The following is an 18751-nucleotide window of genomic DNA, read 5'->3' as shown; positions in this document are numbered from 1 at the left end:
TAATATAGGCGGCTACAGAGTATCTTTGTTTACATTTTTGGTTGGTGGTGTGCCTCGTGATTTTTTCAATTGAAACAACGTACCTTGGCTCAAAAAAGGTTGAAAAACACCAAATTAGATGTCATCATAGTTAATGGCAGTTAACTGTTTAGCCTCTCGTTTCTTTTCAGCAGAGGCAGACACTGGCGAGGTGGCAGGTTCTAACACTATGAGCGACATAAGCACTGCAATCTGTTGACAGATCTGCCCAAAGTCTGTAATTAGTGTACAGTGGTACTCTGCCATGTCATATGAGAAGGATCTGGCATGGGAACTGGATCCTCAGGGCTGTCATCGCACAGCTTACACCTCTCAGCACCTCATTCAATGTAGGGCTTGTGCTGGAGGTGGGCTGTTTGGCTCAGGGCTTTCACGTTCCTGCTGCCCTTCCTTCTGCGTCTATCTTTGTGTGAGCTGCCCTCTGCATGCCATGTGAATGCACAGCGGTGGTGCAGCCAGAGAACAAACTCTGCTTTCCCGACTACATCTGCTGCTGAAGAAAACCCCGGGCAATTACCTCAAATCGGACAGTGGGAAGAACGGATACATTTTCAGACCGCCTTGCATTTAGGTTGATGGGGTTGAACTTGAAAGACCAGTCCTTCAGCTGTAGCGTTTGACCTATTCATTGAGAAACTGGAGCTGAAAGGGAACACTATCTTTCAGAAGAACTTTGTATGTATTCTGTGACTTGAGACATTTTGCAGAGTACAGCAAATGAGCCGGGTTCACAATTTGGCTAGTGAAAAGGTTTTACCAACTTGAATGCTTTTTTTTTTTTTTTTCCCCTGGATGTAGATTGCCTTTTTTAATTTATTTTTTTCTTTAGATCATTTCAGCCTTTTATCATTGTATAATTCTTAAATAGGTTTCTGAATTATAAAAAGTTTGTTGACAAAAATAAAACTATGTAGTGTCAGGAGGCTGTACAGCTCTCAGAAGTGGGACAAAAACTGTTCCTGCAAACAGTAGAAACGGTGAATTACTCTTGTAAACCTGGACTCTGTGTGTGTTATGTTCCAATAAACCAAAAGTTCATTTCAGGAAACCAGAATTTCATAAAAAATTTACATTTAAGTAATTCATTTTATATGGATCCACTGCACATTATCCTGCCAATACCAAGAATGATCTTCTACAAGTGTTGATGCTGTGACATTTTTTACAGCTACAAGCTCATTTTTACATATTTTATTACAGTGGTCATGTTTTAACTTCCTTGATTAGGACAAAACTAATAACTAAATGGAAATTCACCCTTATAAAAATAGAAAATGTAAGTCACTTCCTTGTTTGCAAAACGTATTTTTGTACTGTTAACAAAACTACACAGCAGCAACCCCGTACAATTTCTGTGTGTATGTGTACATTTTAAGTGATGAACTGCAGCAGCAGGGTAGTCTGTTATGTCTGATTAATTTTTTTTTTACCCCCACATCGGTGGATTCGATCAGCCTGTGGTTGTGATGAGGTCCCTTCAGGAAGTTGCAATGTTGCGATCGCAACTATTGACACAAATTTACTTTTCATTTGCAAATTTTGTGCGAACATACAATTTTCGCCATCTCTTGTGCAAATCTGACCAATCACCTTAATAGTTTCTGTGTTTCCTTCTTTTCTGACTAATCACTGCAACTCAGCTAAATTTTAACCGGGTAGATAATTTCTGATTTAATTTCCTGTTTCACAACGCACCGCGAGCCACGCGTTCACAGGCTGACGCAGGTTATACCTGTGGAACTGATCAGCGAAGGGAGAGCTCCAGGGTCTGTCATGTTCAACTAGCCAGAGTCAAAAAGCACAAAAGACTTCGCCGTTTTCTTCCAAACAAACTGTAAGCTGAGTAATGCTGCTACATGCAGCAAATGTTGGCTAAATCATTAATCAATTTTAGTTTATAATATTAAGCTGGTTAAGAAGAATACTAATGTTATCTATTTTACACTCCTTGCTTCTTAATGCCAGGAATAAACCCAATCCTCTTTAATTTCTGTACAGAAGTTATGCCCTCTGTTGCTTTCCACATATTTAACAGAAATGTTTGTCACACTAGAGAGATCAGTCAGGGAGGAGACATTAGACCAGAGGCCAGCAGCAGGATGATGATGCAGGGTTTTCTCAGGTAAGGAGGGATTATAATTGAGAGAAAGAGAAGGAAAGAGGAGGTTATGTGCAACAACTTCAGCTTTATTGTAATACCATATTATGGCTAAGCTAAAGCTTATAACTGTTTTAACTATATGCTCGGACACTCTTGTGAAAGACATCTTTGATCTCACAGGGTTTTATCCTGGCTAAATAAAGGTTTAAGAAAAAATCTGTAACTTTGACTACATCTTTTTGAAAAAGGTGCCACAAAATCGGTAATTTTAGGCTGCATCAATCACAAAAAAACATTGCAGCATCCTGGAGGGACTGGTTAAGGGAGCCTGGGTTGCTTTAATAGTGGCCGTCAGCTTGAATGTCTTGTTGGGCTTCCTGTATCCCATATTCCTCTTGGTCCTTAAGTCAAGAGCGTTTGCTGGCCAAACACGGACAGTGATGGGTATTAAACCAGAAATGGGTACTTTTGGAAGTGTGGGCTGTCCAGCTGGAAAATTAAATCTGCATCTAAAGAGAATTTTGGCCCATTGAGCAACAAGATAGTCATTTTACTCTTTAGCTCTAATAGAGACCTGTGTTGGTATCTCTGGTTTTGGAGCGGTTTATTAACATGGCTGTGATTGTCTCCTGGATGTGGCTGCTGTTTGGTGGCCACTGAAGCAGTGACTCCATTCAGCGTTTGTAGCTTGTGTTTCTGTGAATTGGCATAGCTTCACAGTGCTCTCATGGCTGTGGTTTTTCTTGTTGCTTGTGCCAACCTTCTCCTGTACTTTTTTCTTCCCCTTAACTTTCTTTTTCTTTTGTTTGATAAAGTACTCTGTGAAACTCAACTTTGTTGATCTTCCATGTTTTACCCTCTTTGCGGTAGGAGTTCATGATATGGACATGTCTAGAGTTTTCTTCATCATCTTGTAGGTCATTGTTAAATTATACGTAAATTTTTATTAAGTGTTACTCTAGTTTCCAGTTCCCCTTAGCAGTAAGCCATAATCGATGCTTAAAACTGAAAGTGTGATTTATTTGGGTTTTGTTTTATTTTAGTGCTGTCACTGCTGCAATCGTCTCACCCTGTCCCATCTTTAATGCATCTGTTCTGTTAGCCCATCTGCTTGTGCTGTGCAGCTATACGTCTCTATAGGCAGCCAGCTGCTCTGGGCCTTTGTCCTGCACTTACTCCCTCTGAAGCCTTTTGTCATTATTGCATTTTAGTATTGGGAGGAGGGGCTGGGGGTTTAGTTTGCTAAGAGAAGTATGATCATGCTCCTTCCCCCTTCACAATTAAGCCAGTCATTGTTATAGTGGTGTAACAATAGGAGTTGAAAGAAATGTCTTTCTACATTCCTATGTTCTCATATATCAGTTTCTTTTTTTATTAGAAATTTGAGTGTCATCAATAATTCAGAGGTACTTGCAGGTTTTTGAGCAAATTTTAAGTCTCATATTGTGATGACTCTTTGTTTGACTCCTTAGGCTGTGGGTTAATGCAGCAGGTTCCCCTGACTCATCACAGATATGATTATTGCTATTCATTCTGTCAGAACAAGAGTATATACATGTATACTCACACACACACACACACACACTCAGGGGGGATCAGATGTCCAGCTAAACAGATTTCTTTTCTCGTCCCTCATGCTTTGAATCTCCACTTCTCATTCTTAGTTGAACACCAGCTAATTTATTCCCTGATTTCCATATGAAGGAAGTTGTGGGAGTGATGGTAACTAGCAAGTATTTGGTGATTCCTTTCTGTATGTACTTAATAGGAAAAGGGAAGTGATTCCAAATACTTTGATTTAAATCTGCGGGAAAAAAATTGACAGTGATTTATACATGCATCGGAACATTTTTAACATTGTTTTAGCTGAAACATTTATTTTCCATGCTGTGCGTGCCCACTGTTATCCACTGTATGTGGAGTTTATTTGATTTGGATTCAGTCCCTCAATGATCCATTCATCCTGTGCTCAGTCTTAGCTTTTAGTAATCCCAGGGTGTGTGTACAATGACACAATATTTGTCCTTTCACACCATCTTTAGTTCTAACCGAGCTTCATTCAGCCTTTGAGTGCATAAACCTTTTGGATGTACATTATATCCCACATCTTTCACAATACTTTGGTCAGTTTGTGTTTAAAGACTTCTGTATTGCTCAGTTCCCTCTGCCTTTACCGCCCATTCCTGCTGACTGCAGATTTTACCATATATGGTCATTCACTGCTCCCTGCCTGACAGGCTTCCAAGACCATTTCCTCATGCTCTGCCATTGGCTGCTTCATGCCGTGTCGGTGCAATTCTGAAATCTGGGATAGGTCAAAATGAGAGAAGCGCTCAAGATGATAGAACTGGGTTGAAGTCGGATGTCGTCTCTATCAGAAAGACATTCATTGTGTTCATAGCCCATATTTAAATAGTTGTTTTAATTTAGTCTGTCTGGGCTTAAAGTTTTTCATATTTATTTATTTTTAAGCAGCAAGCCCTGAATTTAATCTGCTTCATTTTTTACTAAAAACAGGTGCAGACTCCAGTGCGTTTCCCCCCCTCATCCTCTCCCTCCACGTCTGACTAATTAAAAGCATGCTGTAAATGGCACAACTTCAAAATACATCTGGAGTTGATATTACTGCTCCAATCTGGCTGTCCGTTTTTACAGATAAGATGCATTTTTTATGTACTCCAGATTATTTGTAGTAATGTGGACTAATTTTAGCTAAACTGTCTGCACATAGATTTTGATAACATTTGCACAAATGTATTTCCCTCTGTGGATGTACAATATCCTTTATGAGCTTTTTGATCAATAATACAGCAGAAACCCGATGACCCCTGAATGTGAAATTCATTGAAGATTTAACTTGCATGAACCGTCTGATCTCAGCACTTGGACCTTGAACAAACTGGCAACACAATTGGACATGGAAATCGTTATAGTCAAGTCCACAATTATTCATACTTGCAGATTTGGGTTTAAAATTAAGTTGGTTCAACCAAAAAGTTTGTATCTGATGGAAAGTGATGATAATAAATCAATGTAAAATATGTAGAAATCTTGATTGTCAAAAGTCATGTACCTGTATATCCTTATTAATTGTATTAAAAAAAAATTAACATTGTGGCAATCAAACTCTCCTCGTGTTTGCTGACCAGCTTGTTTGGACTTGTACTTTGATGCTTTACCTTTCCTTAATGAACTCGGCCTTTCATGCTGGAAGGCCTTCTTGCCAACACCCCAATCTGAAGATTCTCTATCAGTCAGTTCTGACTCTTCATGGGCCAATGCAACATTTTTATATTCAGTAAATTAAAAGGTAACTTTAAACCTAAATATGTGACGTATATAAATAATATTGAACTCAACAGTCTGTGTATTTATTTCTGAGTTGATCACACATTCCAGAGTGAAAGACGTCTGGATATTCAGATGCAGTCTTCCACATAGCTACCTTTAGAAATGGACAGAGAAATCAGACGGCGGACACAATTTGAATATGTTCAGCTTGACTGAAGACCTTTTTCTTCTCACTACACACACCATACACTAGAAACATTATGTATTGCTAAGAGCACTCTGTGTGAAAATTACTACTGAGTGATTCTGTTAGGAAACGTGCTCAATTTTGGAAATGAAACGGTGAAAGGCCTCCATTCTAAAATTAATACAGTCTGATTAGTTAGTAATGCGAACTGTATGAAGGACAGATTTAAGATGTCGTCTCAAAAAACGTCACTTTGCTCTCACCTACAGGGTGTCGTCAACTCTTCAGATTTTTTTTTCTTCTTTTTTAAGCACCATGTCTTTCATACCAAAACAATAGCTTCACACTCTGGTACTATTGTCATGAAGGACTTTTCAATCTTTAATGTCATTCCTTCCCACTTGGAAGCTCATTTGAGTTTTCTCCCTTCCCAAGCAGAATGACAGGATCTACAGCTCAACCAAGACTAGCCCACGCTAAACTGAAGATCATTGTGTTGTTGAGACTGCCCCCGATTGGCAGCAACATGCTGTGGCATGTGTGTTTGCAGAGCGGGAGCATACTTGGTTTTCTCTCAACAGCATCTATCTGAAGAACTTCAATACTGAAAGTTATCTTTATTATTTCTCCTTTGTTCCACACGCACTTCCAAATCAGTAAATTAGCTCTTGGCTCAATTTCTCTGAATTTAATCAAGTCAGTCTTCTCGCACAATGGAGTATGCACCACTCGTATGCTTGGTACTTGTAGAAGGCAGTTTTATTGTGTGTATTTATTGCATGGCATTGTTCCCCATCATAAAGATAGGCCAAATCATAAATTGTTTAAAAAAAAAAAAAATCCAGGTGTAACATTGTTACCTTCGCTGCCTCGGCTGTTTGCATTAAACATCCATTGGAAGGCTTGTAAAAGTGGAAATTTCCATGGAGCTCTGGACAGTATGCATGAAGACCCTTCAGTGGTGTGTGTGCGTGTGTGTGTAAGAGAATCACATGTTGAACTGCAAGAAAAGGAAGTGTGCAGCCCTCTTATTTGAATGAAAAGAATGTCCTCTCTTGCCTTGAGGGAATATTGTTCATGGTTTTTTTTTTCCCTGTGTGTGTGTGTGTGTGTGTGTGTGTGTTTCAGTGCTGTGCTTTGTATCCACCGCCTTGTGATTCACTCATTTTCTGCAACCATACGTGTTGCCATGCAACTGGTTGTTTTGAGGCCTCAGACAGACATTCCTCTTAAAAGAAGTGTAGTTTAGTCATGAACATGTTAGATATTCAGCTGCTTGGCTGCAGTGTGTGAGCGTGTAGCCCCTGCATCTTGTATGGGTAGCTGCTTTATGGCTTTTAGGTGTGAGTGCATTTCACTTTTTGGATATTCTTTTACTTGGTGGCCACCTTATTTGAAAGTGACTCACTAACACAGTCTGGTAGTGTCATGTTTAGCACTGGTTAGTGTTAGCTAAGGTTACAGTTTGTTAGGGAAGACTCAAACCTACACTATTTACAATTTAATAACCTTAGATATTAGGGCTCAATGTATTGCATGAAAAATTACAATATGTAACATGCAAATTGCTTGGACTGCAAAAAGAATTAGATGAAATAATATGCATCCAGTCTCTTTTCTTGTCATTTATTTTGACACTTGAGCAAAAGAAAAAGTAAAACAAAGTTGTTTCAGTAGTGAAAGAGCAGATGGCAGCCGAAAGCAACTTATTTAAACTTTGAATTGTGTATTTACTTGTATTTTACAGGAGCTGGATAGAATGAAACCCAAAGCAGAAAGATTTCAACATTTCACAATACTGAATCTATTGTATGTGATATCACAACATTGATCAGTATTTTTGCGTATTATCTTTTTTTTTTTCCTAAAATTGAGCAGACCTATTAGCTGGCTGGTAACTAGAAGTTTTAGAAATGGTTTTGTGTCCTCTACTGAAGCAAAGTCAGTTTGATATTGAGTTTAAATTTGGGTAAATTAGGATATCTGCAAGTCACTTTTAGTAAACATGTTTTAAATAAAGATTAATGGACATGACTAAATGTAGTAATATAGCTGAACGATTGAAGTCAGGCGGTCAAGAGGAAGAGCAGCTTTTTAAGCACTTGCCCCATTTCATCTTTAGTTTTTGAATAAAGTACAATGGGACTGGAAACATAAATGACCTCTGCTTATAGCATTAGGAGCCATAACTGTTCCCAATGAACCTGCAACAATCATAACACAGCAATGCAAAGGTGAGAATAAAGCTTGTTTAAATCATATCAGACAAAACAATATGATTTATTTCTGTTTAAATGACGAACAGAAATGTTTGCTTTTAAAATGACTTACAAAGTAACAGGGAAATTCCTCAAAAAAGTAAAATGCATTAATTAAAACCTAAGTCGTGGCGACAATTTCAGAAGAAATAAGATCGGCTAAAAATCTGCATAAAGCTGTTTTACACAGCCAAGCAAATTTAGAACCAATTTTGTTGCCCTTTGAAGAAACGACAGTAATAAAGCGCATCACCCTTTTGTCAGGTTTGCTACCAAGCCCTATCATAACCAGGAGTAGCGGTCACGGAGGTGACCTTGAATCTCTTGTCTACTCTGACTTAACAGTAAAAGTTTTTCTTCAACTTCTTTTCTTTACCGATGCTCCTTTGTCCAGAGTTGTTTGGCATTGCAAATATGGGACGTCTCTATTGATCCAATAACACACAATAAAAACGCCAACTCTTTCTGGGCTGTTCATTTCTAATATTGTGCCTTGCTTCCTCAAAAAATTACATTTACTATAAGGGGAAAATTGTATAAACCCTGAATTGTTTTAATTTCAGATTATTACCTTGACCTGCACTACATTTTCTGTTGAATTATAAATCTTAAAACAAATTAGTTTGCATTTGTAATTTGAAATGCCATAACTCTGAATCGGCTGATCAGACCTCAGAGGTTACAGCAAATTGGTGTTTGCCACTAAAACCTGTTTGCTGCAGCGTTGCATCAAAGGGTGAAGTTTTTGACGTATCTTTGCTCTTAGTAGTCACATATTTTTGGATGCTTTTGGCCAAGCTATGAAAGGTGAGGAAGGTTTTGCTGCTTGGTTCCACTCCTCTTGAGAAAATCAATAGGTCTAATCTGATATCTGATTAAAGTTATTTTGTCCAGCTTTTTCCCATTTCATTTTAGAATGTGCTGGATAACAATAGATTAAAGCATTGACATTTTGAGATGGTTTATGTGGTAGAAGTTAAATTCATTGTTAGTTTTTGTTCATTGACCCTGCACATTCTGTTCCTAAAGTATTTGGCAATGTGAAGGATGAGACATGTGTACAGTACTAATTATTGTGAAAATATTCTTGCATGCCAGAACTGGTTAGACTGTGATGATACTCTAAGGGATGTTGAACTAGACTGAACGCGATCCACCGTATCATTTGGATAGTGTTTTGTATTTTCAATACTCCAGTATCTTAATCAGAGGATTTATTCTCACACTTGTTTATGTAGTTTCTGTCGCTACACCTGGTATTCAGTCCATTTCCTTCCTGCTTTGCATCCTGCTCCAGTTGCCTTCAGGAAATGGAAGAACAGGAATACGTTGATATAAGCTGTTAAGTACATTAGAATCTAATATGTCCGGTGTGCAGGAATTTAGTCTCGTCCTTTTGTTGAAAGTTTTATTTGTTGAAAGAGGAATTTCCAGTGGACTCTGCTACATGTAAGGCCACATTTTTCTCATAAACTACAAGTGTTATCTGACACTGAATGGTGGATCAGAAATTCCTGCCAACAGTGGCGTCAGATTTAGCTTTTTGCCAGCTCTAGGGCAGAGTAGGTTTCTAGGTGACGTGTTCATGGTAAGGTTTAGAACATAATGCAAATATCATTTAATGCAAAGATCCTTTCATTTTTGCATTAAATATGTTCATATGTTAAAAGTTTTGTTTGCTAATTGTAGACTCTGGTTTCCAGGCAGAATCTTTATAGTTTGCCACTATTTATCAAGTCAAAAACCAAAACGCTTCTGTCAAGGTTCCTAACCAGTGTCTGATTTAGAAACAAAATCATTTTCTTCCAAGTAAGGAAACAATTTCTCCAAAAGCACCAAGCTTTTGTTTAACCAAAGCAAAAAATAAATAAATAGATGGCATTTTAGAAGTGATTCTGTAAAAATGAACTTGCTGCTTATATTTTAATTGGAGTATATTACGTTTATTTGTATAGATATCTCGGCAACAAAGCAGTTCAAACCTTACACCATAAAAACATGATACAGTTACAAGCGATAAACAGTACATTTTGTCAAATGTGATATTCAAATATACATCAAATATCTTGATAGAGAGTAGATGACGTTCTGATCAATTTTGTTTTGGATGAAGAGATTAGTTTCCCTGAGAGACTTAGCCTTGCAGCTAGACAAAGGAAACCAGTTCCAAAGAGAATTTAAATCTCCAACATGTCGAAGTACTTCACATTATCAAACCTTTGCTGTTGTCTCTTTACATTTGACTATAATTTACATGGATGCAGTGAAGACCATTTGATTTGGTGACAGTATTTGTCCAGGGATTAAGTTTTAACTCGGCTTCAGAGCTGAAAATGTGGTCTGCTTAACATGCGTTTTTTATTTATTTGTTTACATGAAAAAAGTATTGCAGTAGAGTATAGGCCAGTACAGTCTTCAGTCTAAAACTAGTTCTATTTAAATAATAGACACATGCTAAAGTGGTGGTAGTGTAAAGAGATCTGCTTTGGAAATGGCTCCATTCATCATTTAGCTCATGTCTCCAGGCAAAATCTGTTATCTAAAGTGAAGTCAACCAGAATTATCAACCAGAGGCAAGATATTGAATGTTCACAACCTCTCCACTAAACCTGACAAAAACAAGGCAAACGTACGAGTCAAACACTTCAGTTCTGCTGCGTTCACAAATCCACTTTAGACTGTTTGGGCATTTACTGCCTGTTTTTTGATAGGATCAAGTTAAAGCAGGTGGGAGGATGATGGTATTTATTCTCAAACTCTTAATTTTATGATCTCCAGTGTTTTTTTTTTTTTTTAAAGTTATATTTTTGGGGGACTTTGGTTGCGATGCCATTTTTTGATGACCATCACATTTTATTTTTGAATCAGGCATCATTCAGACATGACTAGTGTACAAACCGTCCTTCTTAAAAACCAAAGCTTTTGCTGGTGAAACAAGAATGGGACAGCAAAGTTGTCCAGAGACCATTTAGTCTCTAGTTTGTCCATTACAGAATATTCAGTTTTTAAGTTTTAATAGCTATCCTTCAGTCGTTCCTGCTTTTCTTCCCGGTACGATGGTGGAGTATCTGCAGGCAGTGCGAGACTGTTTCTGCTATTTGACTGTTGAGCTTTAAATAGAGCCGCTGCTGCAGGGCTGCTCAGCAAGTGACATCATCTGGCCCTGTGGTGGTACTGGAAGTAAACGCAGACTAGGGTGTGTCTTAGACACCCAAGACATTAACCTAAAGGCTCGCTAAGGTAGCTTAGTATTTGGAGAGAACGTGTCGGAACCTGTTGTGTTTAATAAAGCTTTGTGTTTGTATGTCAGAAATTTCCAACCCGTGTAGTTTACGAGTTGCATAAGTAGATTATGTAAAGGCCACAGTTCATTGCTTGATTTAGGGTTTTTAGCTTAAATGTAAAACTAAGTCTTGGCATGGCATCACCACTAATGACGTTCTTTAATTACAATGGCTTAGATGTTGGAGCTGAATCTAATCTGAGTTTACTTCTGCGTAGCTCCAGAAACACTGGGGAGTTTTTTTTTTTTGAATGAATGAAAAAGATTTGTATGTTTTTTTTTTTTTTATTATTATTATTATTATTTTGGTTCTTTATTGGACAACATTCAGAATATTTCCTTTATTTCTTGCTCGCGTCACTCATCTATTGTTTTTATGTGGGAAGAATCCAGCTGTGTAGGTGAAAGCTTCTTCCTGTAGCTGGGAAGAAGAATTGTCCTGTTTCAAAACACAGACCTGATTCAGACTAATCTTGTTGTTCTGTTTATCTTTACAGTCAGGACGCATTGACAAATCCTACCCAACAGTATGTGGTCACACAGGCCCTGTGTTGGACATCGACTGGTGCCCACACAACGACCAGATCATAGCCAGCGGCTCTGAGGACTGCACAGTGATGGTAAGGTTTACCTTCCCTGTTCTACCTAAAATCACGTATCTTAATTGTGAGAAAACTGTAATGCTCACAATTTGGTTAATGAGTGATTAAAGGTCGCATGTTTTTTTTATTTTATTGGAAGAGGCCTGGCTGTTGTAACTCGCAGATGGGTGCAGGCCTCACCCTCTGGATTAGATTAGACTGAAATATGTGTTATAGGAATCAGAGGAGGGGAATGATTTAGCTGTTTATTGAGCTGAGGTCACTGACTTCTTTTGAGACTGTTGTTCCTCTTTCCTCCACATGTCCTTATTTGGGCTGTTGAATGCAGAGATTAGTTTTCACAGATGAAACATACCAGCTTTGAAAGTTGAAGAAAAGTGCATAAAATTTGGGATCTTGTGATGATGCTGAGGATAACTTTCCCTGTAGCATTGCATTTTTTTTCATGCTTTTTAAAATTAAAATACATTTTTGTTGTGCCTTTTATTTTTTGTGATTCTAGATCATTGTTCTATGGCATAACACTTTAATCTCTTCTGTTTCTGTGCAGTTGATTTCAATATTTGTTTTTGTTTTTTATTGAGCATTTCATACATTAAGTTTCTGTTGGTTTGGTGTTGTACTTCCCTTTAAGGTGACTTTATCCCATGTCTTAGTCAATGCTGCCCCCTGCAGGTTCCTAATAATATTTAGGGTATTTATAGCCTGCAACACTGTATTGAGTCAATTCCATGCTGGTTGCTTTCAGGAGCACAGTGAAGGATGAGATGCAACCTGTGCAGTTAATCTTTTCATTAACTTTTCYATGTAGATGTAACTACTACTACTACAAAGTGTCAGATTTAACTTTAACCAACGAAGAATTGTTGTAGTTGTGTCAGATTTAGCATTACTGCTGGACTCTGAAGCAGGATACACTTACTGCTGGTTTTCAATTCGGAACAAAAATACTTTATTAATCCCAAAAGAAATTAAAATTCAACAGTTCTTAGTTGACTGCATTGTGCCAAGTTTAGATTTTAGAGGTGGTACTATGGTTTGGGTTGCATTTTTTTCAGAGGCACGGCTCAAGTCACAGGAAACTCTTAATACTACTGCACACAAAACCACATTGGATAACTTGCCTGCCCATGAGGGCACAAAGATTTGGTCCATAAGGACATTGTGTAAGTTTGGTGTGGAGGAACTTTACTGGTCTTCACAGATGCCTGACCTCAACCCAGTTGTACAACTTTGTGATGAATTTGAGCAGAGACACTGTGCCAGGCCTTCTTGTCCAACATCAGTGTCTGACCTCACAAATGTACCTCTGGAAGAATTGTCAAATATCCCTGTGAACATTTGTTCACTTTCTGAAGACTTGAAGCTGTTATAGCTGCAAAGGCTGAAGCCTCCGTATCAAGATTGGGATGTCATTAAAGATCATGAATATTTAAAGGAAAGCGTGTCATTAGTTTTGGTGATACAATACATCCTGGACTTTACACACACTAAAAATGTATTTTAATACAGAACGGCTCTTGGTGAGTGTGCTTTTCTCCTGAGCCTCATTCATATCCTTGTCCATTGTAGGTGTGGCAGATTCCTGAGAATGGCCTCGTGACCGCCATGTCTGAACCAGTGGTGGTCCTGGAAGGCCACTCAAAGCGTGTGGGAATCATCACATGGCACCCAACAGCACGAAATGTCCTCCTTAGTGCAGGTAAGAGCGCTGCATTTGTCTTCAGCTTTTTAAGGCCAAGTGGCTGTACAGGTGCATGTTGTCTGATTTATCGCTGCTCTCACCAGGTTGCGACAACCAGATAATCATCTGGAATGTGGGCACAGGAGAGGCCATGATCTCCTTGGAGGACATGCATCCTGATGTCATTTACAATGTGAGCTGGAACCGCAACGGTAGCCTTATCTGCACTTCCTGCAAGGACAAGTCAATCCGTGTCATCGATCCCCGCAAGGAGACCATTGTTGCTGTAAGCCACTTCCAGATAAATTGTTCTGTCTGTTTATTTTGCTCAAAGTCAGAGGTAATTAGAAGTGGATTTTAAAAATGCATTAGAACTGGGTTGGTTGTTGTTATTGTGGTACAGAATGCAGATTTATTTTATTGCACAATTATGCTAAAACTAGGTGTTGTCTGATTGCTGCAAACATCAAGAGCCCGATTGGAGACAACAAATGAATACATTTGGAGAAATGAAAACCACATCACACCTTGGTTTTAACTTTATACAATCAGGATATCATTTTCTGTAATTTTGGTTTTCAACTTCCTGACTGCATGCACATGCATTCAAAACTCAAAAAAGGTGATTTTATTTTTTTCAAAAATGTTTTCAAACACATTTAAATTCAGGTTTAGCTGCAGTCCTAAACTTGGTCTGGTTAAAACAACAGCCTATGAAAACTGCTGTTTTGGGAAAGGCACCACAATTGGTAAATTATTTTTAAAGAATCCGAATTAACTGTCAGATACAAGTAGACAAGTAGAGGATTGCAGATTTTGAAAGGAGCAATTGGTTAGTCCAGATGCTGGGAAAGCAGCATAATGTCCTAAAACCAACCAAATTAGAAGACATTTTTATTGTGCTTCATGATCTGTGGAATCTGCAGATAAGGAAACTATTAAAGCAGTTTAGTTTGAATACGTTATAATCAAATACCTAGAAAAAAAGTCTTGAAATTTGATTCTGGAACAATCAGAAAATGTTTAAAACGAGAAATATGTAGGAACACTTTTATACGCTAATATTTTCACTCTGATCATGTAGCATAGAGTAACACAAACTGGTAATAATGGTATCATCAATAAGCGCCTCTTTGTACTTCGCAGGAGAAGGAAAAGGCACACGAGGGCGCTCGACCCATGAGGGCCATTTTCCTCTCCAACGGCGACATCCTCACCACCGGCTTCAGTCGAATGAGTGAGAGGCAGCTGGCTCTCTGGAATGTGGTGAGTTGTTTCATATCCCCTCCAGGCCCCACACATGCAAAGTTATTCTCTTGTGTGTCCCTCAAGAATCGGAAGGATCCTAAACAGCTTTGTTTCGTAAAGCTCCGACTATATTTATATATTTTTGTCCTGTTTCTCCAGCAAAACATGGAGGAGCCGATGACCGTCAACGAGATGGACACGAGCAATGGGGTGCTGCTGCCCTTCTATGATCCAGACACCAATGTTGTTTACCTCTGTGGAAAGGTGCCTTTTCTTTTCAGCCATCTGTTACTCGCATAACTGACATTATTAGATTAGTAGGAAAAGATTTTATTTGATCTTTTAAGCAGCAGGAATAAACCAACGGCTTTATTTCTCTGCAGGGTGACAGCAGCATTCGTTACTTTGAGATCACGGATGAGGCTCCGTACGTTCACTTTCTGAACACCTTTGTGAGCAAGGAGCCACAGAGGGGCATGGGCTACATGCCCAAGAGAGGCCTTGATGTCAATAAGTGTGAAATCGCAAGGTAAGCAAAGATGGGAGGAAGGACATCCCTCGTGTTCTTTCCATAACCTCATTTAATGCTGTAGCCACTTAATGACTTCACCACTAGGAGGCAGTAAAGTCATAATGATGCACTTATATCCAAATCATGGTGTTATGCTGTCATGTAATGCACTGGACTGTGAATAAAGCAGTGTGTATTTGTGTTGTCAGGTTCTATAAACTGCATGAAAGGAAGTGTGAGCCTATTGTGATGACTGTACCAAGGAAGGTGAGTCCACAACCAAGTTGGCTTAAAATCTTCTTTCTCCATCATTGTGTGTTGGTCTTGTTGTAGATGTCGTTTTTAATATCTTGTCCTTCCTTGCCAGTCGGACCTGTTCCAGGACGACTTGTACCCGGACACAGCGGGACCGGACCCTGCCGTGGAGGCGGAGGAGTGGTTCGAGGGCAAGAACGGAGACCCCATTCTCATATCCCTAAAGAACGGCTACGTTCCCGGCAAGAACCGAGAGTTCAAGGTCGTCAAAAAGAACATTTTGGACAGCAAGGTCAACAAGAACACGGAGAAAACGAGCCCTGCCAACAAGTCTGCTTCTCCAACTCCATCAATTGTGAGTTGCATAATTTTTTCTGTGTTTTCCTATGTGTAAGATTGTCACTTTAAAATGTCTGGTCTGTTGTGACTTTAAACTGCTGCACCTTGAGTCTGGAGGAGTAAAAGAGTAATTAAGAAATATTTGAAAGTTTTGTGGGTAGACTGAAGAAGAAATGTATAATTTTAAAATTGGATTTACTGATATTTTTCCCCAAAAACTTTGGTTGGATGGAAAAAAGGCGTGTTGGTTTGAAACTATTTCTGGACGACTTAAATACTCAAAGCATTTATATATCCAGAACTGGCTGTTTTCTGTAGTATTTCTCTCTTTTAACGTGTGATCTTTTGAAAACAAATTAATTTACAGATAGGATAGCTAGAAATCAGCCTGAAAAAGCGAAATTGGTGCCCTGTTTTTATCAAAAACGGTAAGATTCTCATCTGTCTCTTGTTCTTTACAGAAATCTGAGGCAAAGATGGAGGAGATCTTGAAAGAAATCAAATCCCTCAAGGACCTGATCAGCAGTCAGGAGAAGCGAATCATCAAACTTGAAGAGCAGATGTCCAAAGTTGCCATTTAGGGGCCATTTATCCCCCCATCCCACTACAATTCAGGACGTTCCTTTAGCTGGGGACTTCAGGGTGAGCGGGAGCAGTAATCCTCCGTCTGTCTGACGGCGTTTGGTCTGAATCCTGCCAGCCAACGATCCCCAGCGACATTCCAGATGAACTTTTTCTTAGCCAGATCCCAACCCTCAGTCTAACACAGGTGGAATAAGAAGGATTTGGTAAATTTAGCAGAAAGTACTTTAGCTTTTTGATGAAAAGAACATTCCTTTTATTCTGTTTCAGTCTTTTATTTCCCCTAGCTGATTTAAAAAAAGAGGTCTTAATTCGTCTCATTTTAGACTGACCAAATCGACAACAGTTCCACATTTTTAAGTAGGTGCCAGTGTTTTGTGTTGGCGTGTCCCAAAACGAAAATGTTGCCAAATTGAAATTGTTTACACCTCCTGAACAGTATTTCCTTTCTCTTTCTGTGAGACTGTTTTAGACTCAAACAGTGACGTTTGGTGAAGTGGACCGTTTATATAAAGAGGAGAATTTAATCATTTTAATACTATGAAAACGGGTAACGTAGCTGTAAAATGATTGAAATTTAGATACCGTTTAAAGAAAACGCATTCCAGTTTTCCAGTCAACATTAAACGGATAATATCCCAAACGACAAATCCCTTGTCTTAGTTAAACCTGCACAAATCTATCCATGCTTTCTTTTCCATTGACCTCCATGTAGACATGCATACCTTCCCTTCCCGCTACATTCACATGAATTCTGAAATTATTGTAGAAAATCACATTCCACTGATCTTATTTAGACGTTCATGAAAGGACCAAGAAAAGTTCCCGCCTCCTCTCTCTGCAAACGGTCTGCTGTAGCAGCTCTGTGGCGCTGGTCACCTAGTTCATGCTTTATGTGCTGCACATGGAAAGAATAAGAAGAGCTTTTTTTCTTCCGTCTTTACCACAAAAACTGATTTGTTTTTGTAGGACCTGCAGCTTCCAATCTCAGTGTTTGTTGTAAACGGTCTTGCTAAACCCACATGTAGTTAGTTTATGTTTTCTGTATAATTAGAGAAGAAAAAAACACCAACAACAAACTGATTTATTTCAGAGCATCTTATGATAAAGGTGGATGTTATAGAAGAAGCTGTTCATGATGAAAATCACGGGCCTGGATGTCCCTGCTTTGTTTCCAGCTCAAAGCAAAATGAAGGTACATTACCTGACTATAATTTGGGAAAAAACGAACAGTTTGGATACCGCTTACCTGTTTTTTTTGTTTTTATTATTACTATTCTGTTTCTTGTTCCAGCTGTGCTTGTCTCCCTCTTAGCACTTCCACTTTTTAAATCCTGAGAGTTAATTCTGTCCTTAAATCAGTGTAGTTATTCCAAATACCAGAACCATTGGATTGTCCAACCGGAGTCGTTGCGGTCCAAAAGAAGCTCTATTTTTCTGAGGTTTTAGATTTGTTTCCCAGTGGGAAGATGAGACGGGTTAATGGTTCAGTCTGTTGTTTGCCTTCGTTAATTAACACTGTACAGACCTGAAAGTGCCATAGAGGAAACCCTGAAAGTGTGTGTTGGAGGTTGTGTAGTGAATGGACGAATTGAAAGGTGCCTGGATTTTAAAACCACTTTGAGGTGCTAAACTTTGTACTGACACCCTGTTCCTAAAGTGCTGATGACACCACCGAGTCCTGCCAGTCATTCTGACACGTACACCAGGCAGCGTCTTTGCTCTCCGTTCAATCTGAGCATTGAGCCACTGACATTCTGGCGTTTTTCTTCTTGGTACGGGTATAAAAATCTTTTTAAAATTGATTTCAAACCAAGAATTTTGCGGCTGTAGCACGGCCTTGGAAGTCGGCGGCCATCGGGATGCACTTTGAGCAGCGAGTTGTACATTAACGGTAACAGGAAATCTAATGAGGCTGCCGCTCCATAGATTTTATTTTATAGCATGGTTGGTGCAAAAACTTTAGTATCTAACAGCAATCCAAAGGGATAATGTAGGTGGAAGTGGCGCTGAAAGATAGGTGTATGTTTGTAATTAAGGTTTAGAAAAATGAGTGAAAGCTGTGTAAATATGATCAGGAATCATTTTTGTTTTTTTGTGGTTGTGCTAAAGAGGGTGTTTGTATGGGTGATGGGTTTTAAACGTCTTCCCCCTCCCCTCCTGTTTTGTGTTCCTTGCACCTTTGCCCCCGTACCACCATAAGAGAAAAGCAGAACCTCCATCGCATATGAAAAATGAGAAACTAGATCAGACAAAAACCAACCAGGACGAAAGCCTCGGTGAGGTCTGCTCAGCTTCTTTTGTTCATTATCCTTGCTTCAAATATTGGACATTGATTATAAGAAAATTAATAAAGAATTTTTAAAATGAA

At 38.9% G+C, this 18751-nt stretch overlaps 1 protein-coding gene across 2 annotated transcripts in view; it reads left to right on the top strand.

Moving 5' to 3' along the window:
• Positions 1–18751, top strand: part of coro1ca (coronin, actin binding protein, 1Ca) — a 33764-nt gene extending 15013 nt beyond the window's left edge. For both annotated transcript variants that reach the window (XM_008418669.2, XM_008418670.2), the window contains exons 3-11: positions 11657–11779; positions 13334–13463; positions 13550–13731; positions 14592–14711; positions 14853–14957; positions 15077–15222; positions 15414–15471; positions 15572–15814; positions 16260–18751. In XM_008418669.2, the coding sequence (XP_008416891.2) occupies positions 11657–11779; positions 13334–13463; positions 13550–13731; positions 14592–14711; positions 14853–14957; positions 15077–15222; positions 15414–15471; positions 15572–15814; positions 16260–16379 (1227 nt within the window). In that variant the 3' untranslated portion in view covers positions 16380–18751. The remainder of the gene's footprint in view (positions 1–11656; positions 11780–13333; positions 13464–13549; positions 13732–14591; positions 14712–14852; positions 14958–15076; positions 15223–15413; positions 15472–15571; positions 15815–16259) is intronic.

The sequence above is a fragment of the Poecilia reticulata genome, linkage group LG9 (genome assembly GCF_000633615.1).
Source record: "Poecilia reticulata strain Guanapo linkage group LG9, Guppy_female_1.0+MT, whole genome shotgun sequence".
In the NCBI taxonomy this organism is placed as follows: Eukaryota; Metazoa; Chordata; class Actinopteri; order Cyprinodontiformes; family Poeciliidae; genus Poecilia; species Poecilia reticulata.
The sequence above is the reverse complement of the archived record's forward strand: the minus strand, read 5'-3'. Positions and strand labels throughout refer to the sequence as shown.